Below are 16,572 nucleotides of genomic sequence, written 5' to 3' on the forward strand. Positions count from 1 at the left end.
GGTGTCCAACTACCAAAGCTAGATTGTAGACCACATAGAGAAGCCATCTATAAGTGTTCTGGCCAGCAGCCCCAGCTCAAGTTCTGGCTAACAGCCATCACAGAATGACAGACATGTGAGGAAAGATATCTCCAGATGATTTGAGCCTCCAGGTGTACGGTCACCCCCAGCAAATGCCCCAGACACCATGCAGCAGAGACAAGTCATCCCCATCTGCCATTTGAATTCCTGACCTACAGAATCCATGAGCATAAGAAAATGGTTATTTTCCACCACTAAGTTTTAGGGTGATTTGTGACACAGTAATAGGAACTGAAGGCAGGGTGAAAGGGAGGGGCACAAGGGAGATTTCTGGATGCTGTGGTATCCTGCTTCTGGATCTGGGCATTGGTTACACAGCTGTGTTCAGTTTGTAAAAATTTCTCAAGTTGTACATTTATGATTTGTGTACTTTTCAGTATGAATGTCAAAATTTCTTTAAAGGTTTACATTTTAAAAAAGGGCCAACCAAAACATAAAGATAAATCTCTGCTATTTTTTCAGCAATGTTTAACATCATGTGATTTTTTTCAATATAGCACTTTATTAAATCTCATTGAACATCAAGATAAGTGTTTAGAAGCTTAATTTGAAGTTTCTTGCTAAATAATGAAAAACAGAAGTTCACAGATCTCTGGGAAAATACTTGTTTTAAATATCATGGTAAAATGGTCACAATAAATCCATGTGAAACATATGGTGACAAACTAAAATCCATTCCTTTGTCAGCAGAAACTGTTGGAGGGCATCCAGAAAACATTGCTGACGATTTGAACAAATAGTATGACAATAAATGATACAGTGTGGGAGGTTTGCTGTCAGGCCGGATAAAATGTTTCTAACATTTTTGGCTTTGTATTTGCTAGATTCCGTTTCAATAACGAAATCCACAAAGAGCTACTTTTTTGTGGGCTGCTTAAGGAAAGGATGAAGAAGATACAGTCTGAACAGAGGTGATTGGCTTAATTTTTTTTACTGTCTTATAGAAAAACTGGAAATACAGTTTTTCACACTAATGAAGTGCCACTCTGACAGGAATCTTTTTTTCAAAAGGTGGGGGAGGATTTCAATATAAGTTTACTGAGAAAGCTGGTAAGCTACTAACAGCAAAGATATTGAAGCCTGAAATATGTAAAGTGCTATAGGATTCACCAATACGGTATAGAAACTAGACTTTTGATATATAGTAAAATTGTTACGGTGCTCTATTTGATAACAAGACAGGGAGTGACACCTCCTTTTGTTACTTTGATACCACAGAGGTTGGCCAGTTATTTTGCAGCAAACTCCTACAAAGAGTTTTCAGCCTAAAAGATACACTTTCCTGTCACACACAGATGCATTTCAAATTTACTGATCTTTTCGTGGTATCCTGTAACAGTCACCAGACATTAAAGAAAAGACAATGATAACCACCACACCCAATCTAGCTCTTCAAGGTTAAGTTAATATTTTAACAATGAGTGAGAGAGTAAATGCTTGGGAAGGAAACTCAGTACATGGAGGGAACATTTGGAAAATGGATATATATTTGTGTGTTCATTGTTACGTAATTTTCTTACCAAAAATGATATAAGTTACATACCTAGAAAGCCCGTCATATCTGCACCACTTAAAAACCTGGGACTGAAAATATCTACACTGGTTTAAAATTTTTCGATGTACAGTTTTTGTGGGTTTTGTTAAAAACACAGAAGTGCACTGAGCACCAGGAAAAGTGACGATTTGCCAGCTTAGTTTCATCCAAAAACATTGCATGATTGGTGGGTAGAATTGAAAAATGAGAATCCTGATTGAGTAGGCCTAGCCAATGGAATTTGCCTTCCACTGGGAGCTGTGCATCTTTTTGAGACATCTTTCTCATCTATGATAGCAACTGAAATCAAGTGCTGACATGAACTAAACTTAGCACCACACCTTTGCTTAGCTGTATTACAGTGTTAACCTGAGGTTTTTTTAAAAGGAAGCATATACAATCACATTCTCTTGTGAAAAAATTTATTAATAATAACATTTCAGTGAGAGTCAAATAGGTTTTGTACTGTGATTAATATAAAAAGTTTAGTTACTTGAAATGTTTATTTCCTCCTGTCTCATTCATTTAAAACTTCCTTTTTGTGTATGCTTTAGAATGTACATACATATTAGCAGAGTAACACTCACACATCATTTTGAAACTACAAAACACTCAAATGTTGAGAATACCTGCTCACAATATTTTTATTAGAGGAATGTGCAATCAAAAGAGTTGGGAGACCACTGCTTTAATGCTGTCTACCTTGTTTTAAGCATCAACAAGATCAGGAATGTAATGTACTTGACACATAAGTCCTCAGTGAATACTATTAATGACTCTATAACATCTTACTATGTGATAGTGACTGCACTGGAGGGGGCTGAGGACTTGAGAATATGGGTGAAAGTTGAACCACTGTGTTGTGTACTTGAAACCATTATAAGACTGTGTATTAATGATACTTTGATTTAAAAAAAAGTCCTCAGTAAAGGCAGGCTCCTACAATATCCTCTATATGAGTGACTTGTATCTTATAGGCTTGCTGCCTGGATCAAAGAGATCATTTCAAAATATGAAAGCACTCTCAAAACCGTAAGGGATTATTATTCCTGGCCTTACATATTATAGAAGCCAAGTCCTCTTGAATAAAGTAAGGAAACACTTGGTTCTGCTCGCCATCCTCCTCTCTCCAGATCCTTCGCATTCTCTTCAAGAGGACACCCTAGCCTTCTCACCACTGCCCCCGATGCTAGGACCTCTGAACTTGCACCTGCCTAAGGGCCAAGGGTGAGCAGCCTGGCCCAGGGTAAAAATCTGAATTCACATCAACAAAGAGCTTGCAAGGTATCTTTGCTCCAAGGTCGAAATCTGTGCGACCTAGAATGGCCTCACTCTCTAGTTGGTTAGAGCGCCCTCTTGTGTCTCCACATGGTAATACTTGAGGTCTTTTCCAGGTCACAACATTCTTTTCGTCTCAGTATCAATAAAATGTGTAATGGAAATTTTTTTCCTTGTCACACTTCAGGGCCTATGCTTGACACTTGGAATCCAGTTAAGTCATTGTAGCCTGAGTCTTAGGTAGGTTTCCTGCTTTCACTCAGGTCTAAAGATTTCTTTTTGCGCTAGGCACACCCCTTTGTCCTCAGTCATTTTGAAAAACCCTGGTCTCACAGTTCACAGAGGTCAACTTGCCTACCACCAAGCTTACCCAGCTCCCAAAAGTAAGATCATAACTTTTTTCTAAAAAGTATATCACACTTTACTGAAGATCTGGGGGGAAAAGTAATTCCAAAGTACTAGGAAATAATTTTTTAAGTGTTTACTAAATATGGTTTGTTCTATAGTCTGTCTAAGTAAAAGGTATCCAGAATGTTAAACTTTTCACAGGGGTAACCCCATGTAAAGCCCTAGCACTTGAAAAGGGGGAAATGAAAGCCAATTTTAAATACCAGTGGCTTCTGGCAGTGCGCGCGCGCGCGCACACACACACACACACACACACACACACACACACACTCAAACATATACTCTTGTACACACATTTACACACTCTTGCTTATTGGAAAAGGAGCTTTCTTGTGGCTTTGTCTCTCACTGCGAATCATGTGATGATGTCAGCACAGGTCTTTGAAAGAAAAAAACCACACATATTATATCTGGAACTCCCACTGTTCCCTGTTCCCTCCATCAGCAAGGATTATTGAAGCCTGAGGGACTTTGCACCCCAGATTCCACATATTCCCCTCTTGACTATTTTGCATCCACGGACAGTTCTGAATCCATAAGCCCCACTGGCAAACTCCACTGAGAGCCAAAGATGCATGTGCTTCTTGCTTTCCCCCACAAACAGGTTCCTGAGAAGTTGCGTGTAAATTTAACTTGCAGATCAATTATGATTCCCCACTCACTTCAATAAAATTTCTGAGCTGTTCTCTCTTATCAAGATTAATTTTCAATATATGTCTAACACTTCAACTTTAAGTTTTTCTGCCTCTTGCCATCCTCTCTGACAGTTAGTTAAACCTCATCTTGAAAATGCAGAAATGACCAATCTCTTGTAGTTTAAATAGTCCAGGATCTGTAAACAAACCCAAAAATACTTTTGACCCTAGAACTGTGTGGGTCCACTTACATGCAGATTTTTTCCAATAAGTATGTAGGAAAAATTTTGGAATTTGCCACACTGTGAAAAACATTTTCTTTCCTCTAGCCTTCTTTATTGTAAGAATACAGTATATAATACATATAACATGCAAAGTTTGTGTTAATCGACAGTAGGCTATTCATCGTTAAGTTCTTGGTAGTCAAAAATTAAACTCAGATTTTCACCTACTCCAGGGTTGGTGCCCTAACTCCTGTGTTGTAAAGGGAACAACTGTACATTGCAGGGGCTGCTACTTGGATAAGACACCAGGTACTCCCATTTAAAGTGCAAATATACCTTACACCCAACTTTGGGGGAGGCTATTTCAAGAGGTTGAAGGGGAGCAGTTGCCTCAAGTGACTGGCATCTTTGTTTCAGGAGGGTTGATATTATCCCTTCTGTTTTCTGCTCCCTCTACCCTACTGCCGAGTATCAAATTTCAGAAACCCTCTCTTCTGAAATAGAGATGGGTGCTGTGGGTCTGGGGAGCCATGTATACAGCTGGTGACCTAGGGCAGAAAGCACTTGCCAAGTAAAGAAGCTCAGTTGCTAGGGAGGCACTGTGTCTTTGGTCTCGGGCAATAGTTAAGCAAAGGCACGTGCATCATGGGTTTGGGGTGCTGCTCAGGAGACGCCCTTTGCAGCCTTTGGACTGGAACCAGAGATATTATTAGTGCTGACAGGGAAGGGAATTGCCTGCTTAGTGGTGAGGAAAATTAACAGCTCAAGCAGTCTTCCATCTTGCATTCTCCATGCAGGCATTTTGATTTAAAAAGAAAAAGACTAGAACTAATATCTGAATTCAGCAAAGTTGCAGGATACAAAATTAATACACAGAAATCTGTTGCTTTCCTAAACACTAACAATGAACTAGCAGAAAGAGAAATCAGGAAAACAATTCCATTCACAATTGCATCAAAAAAAAAATACCTAGGAATAAACCTAACCAAGGAAGTGAAGGACCTATACCCTGAAAAACTACAAGACACTCTTAAGAGAAATTAAAGAGGACACTAACAAATGGAAACTCATCCCATGCTCTTGGCTAGGAAGAATTAATATTGTCAAAATGGCCATCCTGCCTAAAGCAATCTACAGATTCAGTGCAATCCCTATCAAAATACCAACAGCATTCTTCAATGAACTGGAACAAATAGTTCTAAAATTCATATGGAACCACAAAAGACCCCAAATAGCCAAAGCGATCCTGAGAAGGAAGAAAAAAGCAGGGGTGATCTTGCTTCCCAACTTTAAACTCTACTACAAAGCCACAGTAATCAAGACAATTTGGTACTGGCACCAGAACAGACCCACAGACCAGTGGAACAGAATAGAGAGCCCAGATATTAATCCAAACATATATGGTCAATTAATATATGATAAAGGAGCCATGGACATACAGTGGGGAAATGACAGCCTCTTCAACAGCTGGTGTTGGCAAAACTGGACAGCTACATGTAAGAGTGAAGCTGGTACATTGTCAAACCCCATACACAAAAGTAAATTTGAAATGGATCAAAGACCTGAATGTAAGTCATGAAACCATAAAACTCTTAAAAAAAACATAGGCAAAAATCTCTTGGACATAAATATGAGCAACTTTTTCATGAACATATCTCCCCAGGCAAGGGAAAATGAACAAGTGAGACTATATCAAGTTGAAAACCTTCTGTACAGCAAAGGATACCATCAATAGAACAAAAAGGCATCCTACAGTATGGGAGAATATATTCATAAATGACAGATCCTATAAAGGGTTGATATCCAAACTATATAAAGAGCTCATGCACCTCAACAAACAAAAAGCAAATAATCCAATTAAAAAAATGGGCAGAGGAGCTGAACAGACAGTTCTCCAAAGAAGAAATTCAGATGGCCAACAGACACATGAAAAGATGCTCCACATCACTAGTCATCAGAGAAATGCAAATTAGAACCACAATGAGATATCACCTCACACCAGTAAGGGTCGCCACCATCCAAAAGACAAACACCAACAAATGTTGGTGAGGTTGTGGAGAAAGGAGAACCCTCCTACACTGCTGGTGGGAATGTAAATTTGTTTAACCATTGTGGAAAGCAGTATGGAGGTTCCTCAAAAAACTAAAAATAGAAATACCATTTGACCCAGGAATTCCACTCCTGGGAATTTACCCTAAGAATGCAGCAGCCCAGTTTGAAAATGACATATGCACCCCTATGTTTATCACAGCACTATTTACAATAGCTAAGAAATGGAAGCAACCTAAATGTCCATCAGTAGATAAATGGATAAAGAAGATGTGGTACATATACACAATGGAATGTTATTCAGCCATAAGAGGAAAATGAATCCTACCATTGGCAACAACATGGATGGAGCTAGAGGGTATTATGCTCAGTGAAATAAGCCAGGTGGAGAAAGACAAGTACCAAATTATTTCACTCATCTGTGGAGTATAAGAAAAGAAAAAAAACTGAAGGAGCAAAACAGCAGCAGACTCATAGAACCCAAGAATGGACTAACAGTTACCAAAGGGAAAGGGGCTGGGGAGGATGGATGGGAAGGGAGGGATAAGGGGTGGGAAAAAAGAAAGGGGGCATTATGATCAGCATGTATAATGTTGGGGGGGGACACAGGGAGGGCTGTACAACAGAGAAGACAAGTAGTGATTCTACAGCATCTTATTATGCTGATGGACAGTGACTGTAATGGAGTTTGTGGGGGGGACCTGGTGATGGGGGGAGTCCAGTAAGCATAATGTTCCTCATGTAAGTGTAGATTAATGATACCAAAATAAAAATTTAAAAAAAAAGAATACTGCTGCAGCTGTTTGCATAATCTGAAAGTGTGTGTGCATGTGTGTGGTTTGGTGTTTACAAATTTGGGGTTGCAGAGGGGAGTTTCCAGAGCAACGGAAGTAGCTGCTTGTCAGTCTGCGTTCATTTTGAAAATGAAAGCCTGGAAGCTTGGGGCCCACTCTGTGGGCTTGGTCTCCAAGGAGCTAGCAAAGGCCAGGAGGTGGCTTTGGCTAGTCGGCTCAGGGAAGCAACTACTTGATCACTATTTTTTTCATGAATTGACTAAATCTGTGAGTTGCTCCTGGTGTCCTGCAGATTAAGTATAACGCCGGACAGGAGAGCTGGCATGAAGGCTCTGGCTGCAGATGAACCCCGAAACATACACACAATCACATTTCCCCAGGTGCCAAACCAGAACAAGGGAATAAGTATTTCTCACACCTAGTGGGTGCCCACAGCCATCAAAGAGTTTATAGAGTTTAAATGGCAGGTCCGAGCAAGAGGAGAGAAATACAACACAAGGCAGTCTGTGGGGGCTGCTGAAGGAGTACTACAGACAAACAGTGGGGAGGAGGAGGGATCACTCCCAGCTGGGGTAATCAGAGGAGGCTTATTGGACAAGATGGAAATGAGGCCAACCTTGAAGGAGAGGGAGAAGGACTTCACCAGACAGAATCTCTGAGGGAGGGCATTCTAGGTAGAGGAGGGCAAGTTCAAAATATGCTTAGGTTAGGACAAGTCCGTCTGTTTGGCTGGAATTTGGGGCTGGTGTGAGTGATTTGCTGCTGATTAGCCTGGCTTGAGTGCCAGTGCCTCTGTGCCAGAACAAAGGCTCTGGTGTCTCACAGACCTACCTGCCCTGCCACTTCCTGCTTGGTGACCTTCCTGCTAGGTGACTTAGTGACCTAAGTGGCTGAACCTCTCTGCAAACTGGGGATAGTAATGATATTTAGCTTTTGAGGTCACTGGAAAGATTAAAAGAGTAACATATATGAAGCATCTACCACAGTGTCTGGCACATAATAAATGTTCGAAACTGGGTTACAAATGCATAGGCCGTCATGAGGAAAAGAACAAGATATTTAGGGCAGATCCCAAATATCTGAGGGCCAAGGAAGAAAAGCCTCTGTACCTTCCTTCACTGTTAGGCGGGCTGAGTGGGGTTGGTTGGCCTGAGCCCCTGTCCTCTCTGGCCTAGACTGTTGAAACAGTCTCCTGGCTCCCTGCCTCTCTGCGTCTCCCACAATCATCTTCCTAACCACCACCTTAATTATGGCTGTATCCCTCTCTGGCTCAAGAACTTTCTATGGCTCCCTGTTGCCCACTGTGACTGAGCTCCATAACATGGTGGGGGACAGGAGGCAAGAACTACCATATACTGAGGGAAGGAAAGAGCAAAGATGAGTCCAGTGTTATGAGTGCAAAGGTAAAAAAAACTCTTTAAAAAGCCCTGAAGCTCTGAATTTGCAGAAATCAGCAGGTTCTTCAGGCAGAGAGCAGGGACACATCCCAGAAGACAGCGGAGTGTTCTGCTGACTCCGATTCACCTGTACCTGCATCTTCATGCCAACCTGGGAAAGGTTAAAGAAGAGGGGAGAAGGGGTCAGAGAGGGGATCAGGGACCCATGGGGAAGTAGAGGAATGCTTCTTCTCAGTTCCCTGGAAGGCCTTCTGCTTGGACCCTGGTCTCAGGTTTTTCGACAGGAATCCCGGGCAACTTGGGTTCTGCGGGGAAGGTCAAGGCCACATAAACAGAACAGAAGAGCTCGAGTCACCTGGGGCAGTAAGGCCTCCTTCTTGAAAGCTAGATTTGGGCCCAGGGCGGCTTGGGGACAAAGTGCAGGGAGACTCCTGAGGCGATTAAGAGGGAAGGGCGTAGGAAGGGGCGGGGAGCGAGGGCCCTGGAGCTCTAGGATCCCGCTCCCGAAGGCCTCGGCTGGAAGCCGAGCTCAGCCCGCCGGGAAGGGGGGGCACCATTAGAGCCTCTTCACCGCGGCAGATGCTGGGATGCTGAGAGCCCACCGGCAGGGGTAGCAGGGCTGCTGCGGGCGGCGCTCTGGGCCGGCTCCCCGCCCGCTGCCGGAGCCGTGCGGAAGGCGTGGCTGCCCGCTCACCTGGCCGTTTGGGCGGAGCCCCGGAAGGGGTGCGGGTGCTCGCGGTGCTGGAGAGGGCTTGCCCTGGGGTTTGCTCCTACCCTTCCATACCCTTCACCGCCCGCGCCGCGGCCCTCCCTCGGCCGGCCCGCTCTCTCCCTCCCTCTCCGACCCCTCCTTTGCTCCCTCCCTCAGGGTCCAATTGCTCAAGCTGCTTCCTTCCCCAACGCCAGCGCCAGTTCCTCTCCTGGTGGGGCCCGGGAAGGGCAGCGAACGCTAGACTCAAACAGCCGCGGCGGCAGCTGCCAGACCATGGCCCAGCCCCGAGCGGCCACGAATCTGGCACCCAAGGCCTCCCTCGTACCGAGCGCGCTGAGCCTGCGGAGCGCCCCGCAGCCCCGCGCAGCGAAAGAGGACTTAGGCAGCTTGGCCAGGTACCCGGCCAATGCCGCCGCCACCGCCTCCTGGGAGCCCCACTTGCACAGCTCGCTGATGCTCTCGGGAGCGGGCTCCGGGCGCCGGCGGGGAGCATTGCGAGAGTTGCTGGGGCTGCAGGGGACGGCTCCTGCCAGGTGGCTGTCAGAGGAGCGAGCCAAGGAGCAGTCGCCCAGCGGGCCGAACGGACTGGGTGGCAGCGGGCTGTGCCTGGAGCCCCGAGAGCACGCGTGGATACTGGCGGCCGCCGAGGGCCGCTTTAATGTGCTGCAGGAGCATCTGGAAGCCGAGCCGGGACTGCTGCTGCGGGGCGACCCGATCACGGGCTACACGGTGCTGCACTGGCTGGCCAAGCACGGGCGCCACGAGGAGCTCATCCTAGTACACGACTTCGCCGAACGCCGAGGACTGCGGCTCGACATGAGCGCCCCGGGCAGCGGCGGCCTCACGCCCCTTCACCTGGCGGCCCTGCAGGGCCACGACATGGTCATCAAGGTGCTGGTGGGCGCCTTGGGCGCTGACCCCATGCGCCGCGACCACAATGGACATCGGGCCTGTCACTACCTGCGGCCCGACGCTCCCCGGAGTCTGCGAGAGCTGTCGGGGGCCGAGGACTGGGAGACGGCAGCAGGCAGAGAGCGAAACAATGCCAACAACAACAGCAGCGGCAGCGCCGGGTGGGCGCCGCGACGGCCCCCGAGCGCAGGGCGCTTGATGGTCGTGGAGACAACCGCGAGAGCGACGGGGTCACTCGACACGGAGAAGGACTCCACAGGCAGCCGAGTGGCGCAAATTCATAACCTTGTCCGCCATATGTTCCCTTTCTTCCAGGACCGTTGAGGGCGATGGGGATTGGAGGGCGCGGAGGGACTGCGACGCTGTGACCGAGGTCTCAGTCCTGGGTTGTACCGGGTTCAACACAAGGAGCAGCGCCTCGGACTCAGCTCGGATCGCAGCCGAGTGCGCTGGGCCTGCAAGGAGCAGACCATCTTGGGGTCTGCCTCAGGTACCTGCTCCAGGTCTCCTGCAGCCCGGGGACCAGGGCACCCCTAACCGAGAAAGCAAAGACCAAGCTCTCTTGGCGCCGAATCCCAAAATCACAGGACTAAGGAGTTAGGAGCAGGAGCGTGGCCCTGCTTGGGAAAGGGAAAGTTAAGCTTCCAGTAGCCGTTTTGGGGCAGGCAGAAGCTCTGGGTTTATTAGGAAACATTTGCTAGACGAGTAGTCAAGACTGAACCACCAATGCAAAGGAAGCACCAAACTGCAGGCTTGACTCAGCTGTTAGTGCCGTAGACTCAGCCCCTGGCAACCTGCTCCGGAGACAGCCAAGCTTACCATACCTTTTCTAATGCATCAGGGATGACTTCTTCAGCATATTAAAGTAGAATCTGTTTTCCTTTCACATGACAAAGCTGTCCTTTGAGTGACTTTTTTTTTTCATTAACCACCAAGAGGGGGAAGCTTCCTACCCTTGCAGGGAAGAGGTCACCAACCCATGGCCGCAAGCTAGTGATTCAGGGCCAGCTCTGGACCTCATTCTGAGAGCAAACGGCTGAGCTGTGCGCTGCTGGAGTTACTGTCACCTTGGCTTTGAGTAGAGCCACACAGTTGACCTGTGGTCTCCCAGGCTCTTTGGCATCTAGATCTGGCCTCCTCCACCTCTCACACTAGAGGAGTTGTCTGTAGGGGGCAGAGGGGTGGTGGCAGGGAGAAGTCTCCAAATGTACATTTCTGATATTTCATGCTGGGTCATGTAATTTACCTTCTGCCCTCCAGTGAGACACACCCACTGGCACTTTCTCCAAGATAAGGCTTTAATCATTAGCATTGCTTTTTCTTTTATTAATGCCAAAAGCAAAAATGTAAACAATGACAATTGTCAGGTGAACTTTGGACACCAAAATAATCTGTTCCTTTTTTGACAAAGGTAGATTTTCCTAGCTGAATAAAACATAACTGTGTACAAATTGCACCTGGATAAAAAAAAGGTTAATTGACTGAACCCTTGAAATTTAATCAAAAGCACCCCATGCTGGTGAGCATAAAACTGTTTTGCCGGATTCCTTCTTAGTGTTTTAGGGGGTAAAAACGCAGTTAGTACAACTGCTGTTCCTACTGACTGCATTTGACATCTCAGCAAAAACTCTCTCCTCAGAATTCGTATTTAAGATGGGAATCACTGCAAAGATTTAGTATAGATAATTTGTAGACATGTAGACACTGGGTATATGCATTGGCTTTTTCCATAAACCTGCTATAACATCATCTTGACTATAGCATTGCTTTTTAATTACATTTAATAAACAAATTATAGTTTGGAAAAATTGCTCCCATTCAGAAACAGTATGAACTGAGTAGAATACAGGACGGTTGACTTAGGCTGAAATGAAGGAACAATCTCTTGGTGGCTAGTGATCCATGTTGCCTTAAGAGAACAGTGCAATTTAAGTAGCCTGGAAGCTTAGGTAGTCCTTGCAATGAACTGTTGTGTCCCCAGCCCTCCCATCTCAGTCCCTGAGCACCAGGGAAAAACTGAGTCACTAGAGAACACAGCCCATGAGCCCATCCATCCAACTTTCCATCTCTGCCTCTTTATTACCCCCTCAGTCCTCAAAATGTTCCCACCTTTCCTTAATAACCTACTAGGTTCTTCTCATCCATGAAATGATCCAGTCTTCCTATTGATGTTTCCAGTCTGTCCCTTGACTCTACAAACTACACCTTAAATATTTTTACACAGTGTAATGTAGCATTTCCTTTTTCTTCTAAATGAACTTTGATGTTCAAAGGGGGGAGGATGAGCAGTTCATGGATTCTGGCATTTGGCATCACATCTGGCCTAACACTCCTCCAGCCCTGTGCCCATATTATAGGTGCAAATTGGCAAACTGATGCAGAACTGCAGTTTTTGCTTCACAACCTCCCCTCTGACAGCTGCCAAGGTGGGTTGGGCTTGGTGAAGACTGTCAGTGCAGGGCCTTCCTGACACATGGCTGAGTCTCTGAGTTCCTGGCTTGGAGGGAAGACTGGCATGTGCCTTTACCTAACATGCTAAGGACACTTATAACAGTAGTCCCCTCTTCACAGGAAAAGTTTGAACTTAAGCATCTTAACTATTCACAGTTTTGGGAACCTGAGACAAGCATCCACTCTGCTCTTTCCAAAATGAGAACCAAGTTAGCCGGAAGATTTGAAAGCACCATCTATAGTTTTTCCTGTAGTCAGCTATTCTCCCCTACAGATTTTTCTCATCATGTGATATTGCCTCTCCTACCTCCTCCATGTAAAACTGAGGTTTGGTTGCAGGGGGCAAACTCCCATGCTGACAACTCTCCATGCCTAACATCAAGCAATTGGCATTTTTGGTATGCTTTCTGAGGCAAGACGGGTATCCTTAGCCCTAGAGAAAGAACAAGTTCCCTGAGAAACTTCTTTCCAGGGGAGCAAAACGGAGCTAGGCAGACGATGCAAATCTCCAGTGTAGTGGGGCATGCAGATAAGGAGACAGAAGCAGGATTGTGACAGGTAAGCAGAGGCACTGGGGGGAAATGGGGTGCTCCACAGAGGGCGGGGCCTGACCCAGGCAGAAAGGGCACAGGGAGGCTTTGGGGAGAAGGTAATGCCTGATCTGAGGCTACAGGGATATGTGGAAGTTGGTCAAAGGAGAAGGTGAGGGGCCTCCTGGCAGAGACACTGGGTTATGTATGGGTGAAGGTAGCAAGTACCAGGAGATGGAAGTCAGCTGGTTGGCAGGAAGATGGGAGCTGGGGAGTAATGAATGGCAAAGCTGGAGGAGTGGATGGGGATCCTGATCACTAAGGGTCTCACTAAAAGAAGATAGATTTTAATCTAAAGTTCGCTGGGAGGCATAGAAGGTTTCTAAGCAGAGAAGTAACATGGTGAGATTTCACAAAAATCACTCTGCCAGTCACATGGAGGATGGATGTGCCAGGGGAGATAACTGGGAGAAAATGCAGCACAAAAGCAAAACATTTAACTGCTTCAAGAAAAGTCATGCTTCAGCCGAGAAGTTCAAAGACTGTGGAGCGCAGTGGCTTTCAAGCTTCTTTTCCTCTTCTGCATCATCTTAGCTCACTTGAAGCTTACTGCAAAGACCCGTGTGTAAAACTGACAAATGAAGAGCTGCTCAGGTGGAAGCTGGGGTGGGACCTCTGCTCCCCACCAGCTGCCTCTATCTTAGACAGACACAGCCACCTGTGGAGCAAAATGCAAACCCGCTGGTATGGTGGCAAGGGCTCAGCCTAACTTAGGCTCCCATGTTGACTACTGATGAGTGACCTGGAGCAAATCACTCACCTCTTTGAGTTGCAATGTCCTCATCAGGAAAGTGGGAACAATACAACCTCCCTTGAAGAGTTGTTCTGAAGATTCAAGATAATATATAGGCAATACCTACCATGCTGCAGGACAACAGGAAATAGGAAATAGCTCTTGTTTGGAAGAACTGAAAGGTGCTCAGCAGGCTCTTATCTGCTAAGGGAGTCCAGGAAGGATCTTGTGGTTACCTGTATCATCTGTCTCTAACATGTGTCCACATTGATTGCAAGTTACTTTCTTTCTGTGCCAGATGAGTGGCTATTCATCAAAGGAGATATTGGTTCCTCTGCTGATCTTCTTCACAACTTACACACTTTTGCTCCAGACATAAATGTACCAAGCTGACCTACCTTGTTCTCAGCCAAGAGAAGAAGTAAAAGCAGCAGCTTACTAAGTAAGTGCCCACCAAATAGTAAATAGGTTAGATATTGTTTCCAGATAAAGTCATATATTGGAGTCAGAGCTAAACCTGATATCCTCTGAAGAGAATAAAGGCATACAAGTCCTTCCTCTCCTGACCCTATTATCTATAGAAATGTCCCCCTCCCATCCATGTAGACATACCCTACATTCCACTCCTAGCCTCCTGTCTTCCCCTTTTCCATTCATTTTAACTAAAGAGCATGCCTGTCTCCTTTCAAGATGCAACTCCTGCTCTCAACCCCGAAGCTCACACCCAGTTTACTTCAGGGCAATAAGCATTTACTGAGTGTCTATTAGGAGCCAGGCTCTTGATGACAAACAGGTTCCAGTCTCCCCCTGCCTTCTGGCCCAGTCTTGTGACTCTTCTCTTCCCAGCCAAGTCTCTCCAAAGGGAGGTCCTCTCCCCTTACTGTCTTAAGCATGCCTCAAGCCCCTGCATTCTGGTTCTGCCTCCATCATCCCAGGGCAATTGCTTTCACAAAGTTCTCCCATGATAGTCTCCCATCTGCCAAATGCCACGTCCTAATCTTAGTTCATTCTTGGCCACACTGGCCAATGTTGGCTACTTCCTTTTCTTTGAAACTCTCTTCGCTAGTCTTCCAGGACCTCCTACAGCTTAGATAGCTCAAATTTACCAGGGTGAAGTTCCAGAAACTTTTTTCTTCACATTCTCTCCCTAAGTCACTTCTTCCCTTCCCCACTCTCCCTTCCTCCCTCTGCTCCAGCCATACAGTCCCACTTGCTATTCCTTGAAGGAGCTATGTTATTCTGAACTCTGGGATTCCTACAAGCTGTTCCCACTCCAGAATCACTCTTCCCTCTATTCCTTGCACCTCTTCACCTGGCCCTCTCCCACTGTCCTTCAGATGTTTGTTAATGTCCTTGGGGAAGTCTCCCCTGCCCCTCAGGTTAGGTTAGCACCTCACCTGTTCTGCTGCTTTTTGCAGTCCTCATCACACTTGAAAAATTATTCAAGCAGTTATTAGATTAATATCTTCCCTGCCCCTGCTGGATTTAAATTCCATGAGAGCAGGGACAAACTCTGTCTGGAAGGTGCTCAATAATAAGTATCAACTGGTGATGGAATCACAGATTTGACCTCAAAAACACAAGAAACAAAAGAAGAAATAGATAAGTTGGACTTCATTAAAATTTTAAACTTTTGGGCCACAAAAAAAACTATCAAAAAAAGTGAAGAGACAACCCACAGAATAGGAGAAAAAATTTGCAAACATATATTTCATAAGAGTCTAGTGTCCAAACCCTCCTACACTGCTGGTGGGAATGTAAATTAGTTCAACCATTGTGGAAAGCAGTACGGAAGTTCCTCAAAAAACTAAAAATAGAAATACCATTTGACCCAGGAATCCTAGGAATTTACCCCAAGAATGCAGCAGCCCATTTTGAAAAAGACATATGCACCCCTATCTTTATCGCAGCACTATTTACAATAGTCAAGAAATGGAAGCAACCTAAGTGTCCATCAGTAGATGAATGTATAAAGAAGATGTGGTACATATACATAATGGAATATTATTCAGCCATAAGAAGAAAACAAATCCTACCATTTGCAACAACATGGATGGAGCTAGAGGGTATTATGCTCAGTGAAATAAGCCAGGCGGAAAAAGACAAGTAGCAAATGATTTCACGCATCTGTGGAGTATAAGAACAAAGAAAAAATGGAAGGAACAAAACAGCAGCAGACTCACAGAACCCAAGAATGGACTAACGGTTACCAAAGGGAAAGGAACTGGGGAGGATGGGTGGGAAGGGAGGGATAAGGGGAAAAAAAGGGGCATTACTATTAGCAGACAGAATGTAGGGGGGAGCACAGGGTGGGCTGTACAACACAGAGAAGACAAGTAGTGATTCTATAGCATCTTACTACACTGATGGACAGTGACTGTAATGGGGTATGGTGGGGGGGAGAGTTGATGATGGGGGGAGTCTAGTAAACATAATGTTACTCATGTAACTAGATTAATGATACCAAAAAAAAAGAGTCTAGCATCCAAAATATATAAAGAACTCCTACAACTCAACAAAAATATAAACAACCTGACCGAAAAATGGGCAAAGGACTTGAATAGGCATTTTTCCAAAGAAGATATATATGCAAATAGCCAACAAGTACATGAAAATGTGCTCAACATTACTAGTTGTTAGAGAAATGCAAGTTAAACCCAGAATGAGATACAACTTCACATCCTCTAGGATGGCTATAATCAAAAAGTCAGATACTAATCACAAGCATTAGCAAGGATATAAAGAAATTGGGACACTCATACTCTGTTGGTAGG

General features: G+C 45.3%; 1 protein-coding gene and 1 long non-coding RNA gene across 3 annotated transcripts in view; one reads left to right on the plus strand and one right to left on the minus strand.

Annotated features, from left to right (window-relative positions):
- LOC118972154 (uncharacterized) overlaps positions 1–16,572 on the minus strand; it is a 72,719-nt gene that overhangs the window by 40,637 nt on the left and 15,510 nt on the right. The window lies entirely within an intron of this gene.
- On the plus strand, positions 8,892–11,757 carry SOWAHD (sosondowah ankyrin repeat domain family member D). The gene has a single exon (XM_017674227.3). The coding sequence runs from the start codon at positions 9,386–9,388 to the stop codon at positions 10,346–10,348; it is 963 nt and encodes a 320-aa protein (XP_017529716.3). The 5' UTR covers positions 8,892–9,385; the 3' UTR covers positions 10,349–11,757.

This window comes from Manis javanica, chromosome X (assembly GCF_040802235.1).
Source record: "Manis javanica isolate MJ-LG chromosome X, MJ_LKY, whole genome shotgun sequence".
Taxonomy (NCBI): domain Eukaryota; kingdom Metazoa; phylum Chordata; class Mammalia; order Pholidota; family Manidae; genus Manis; species Manis javanica.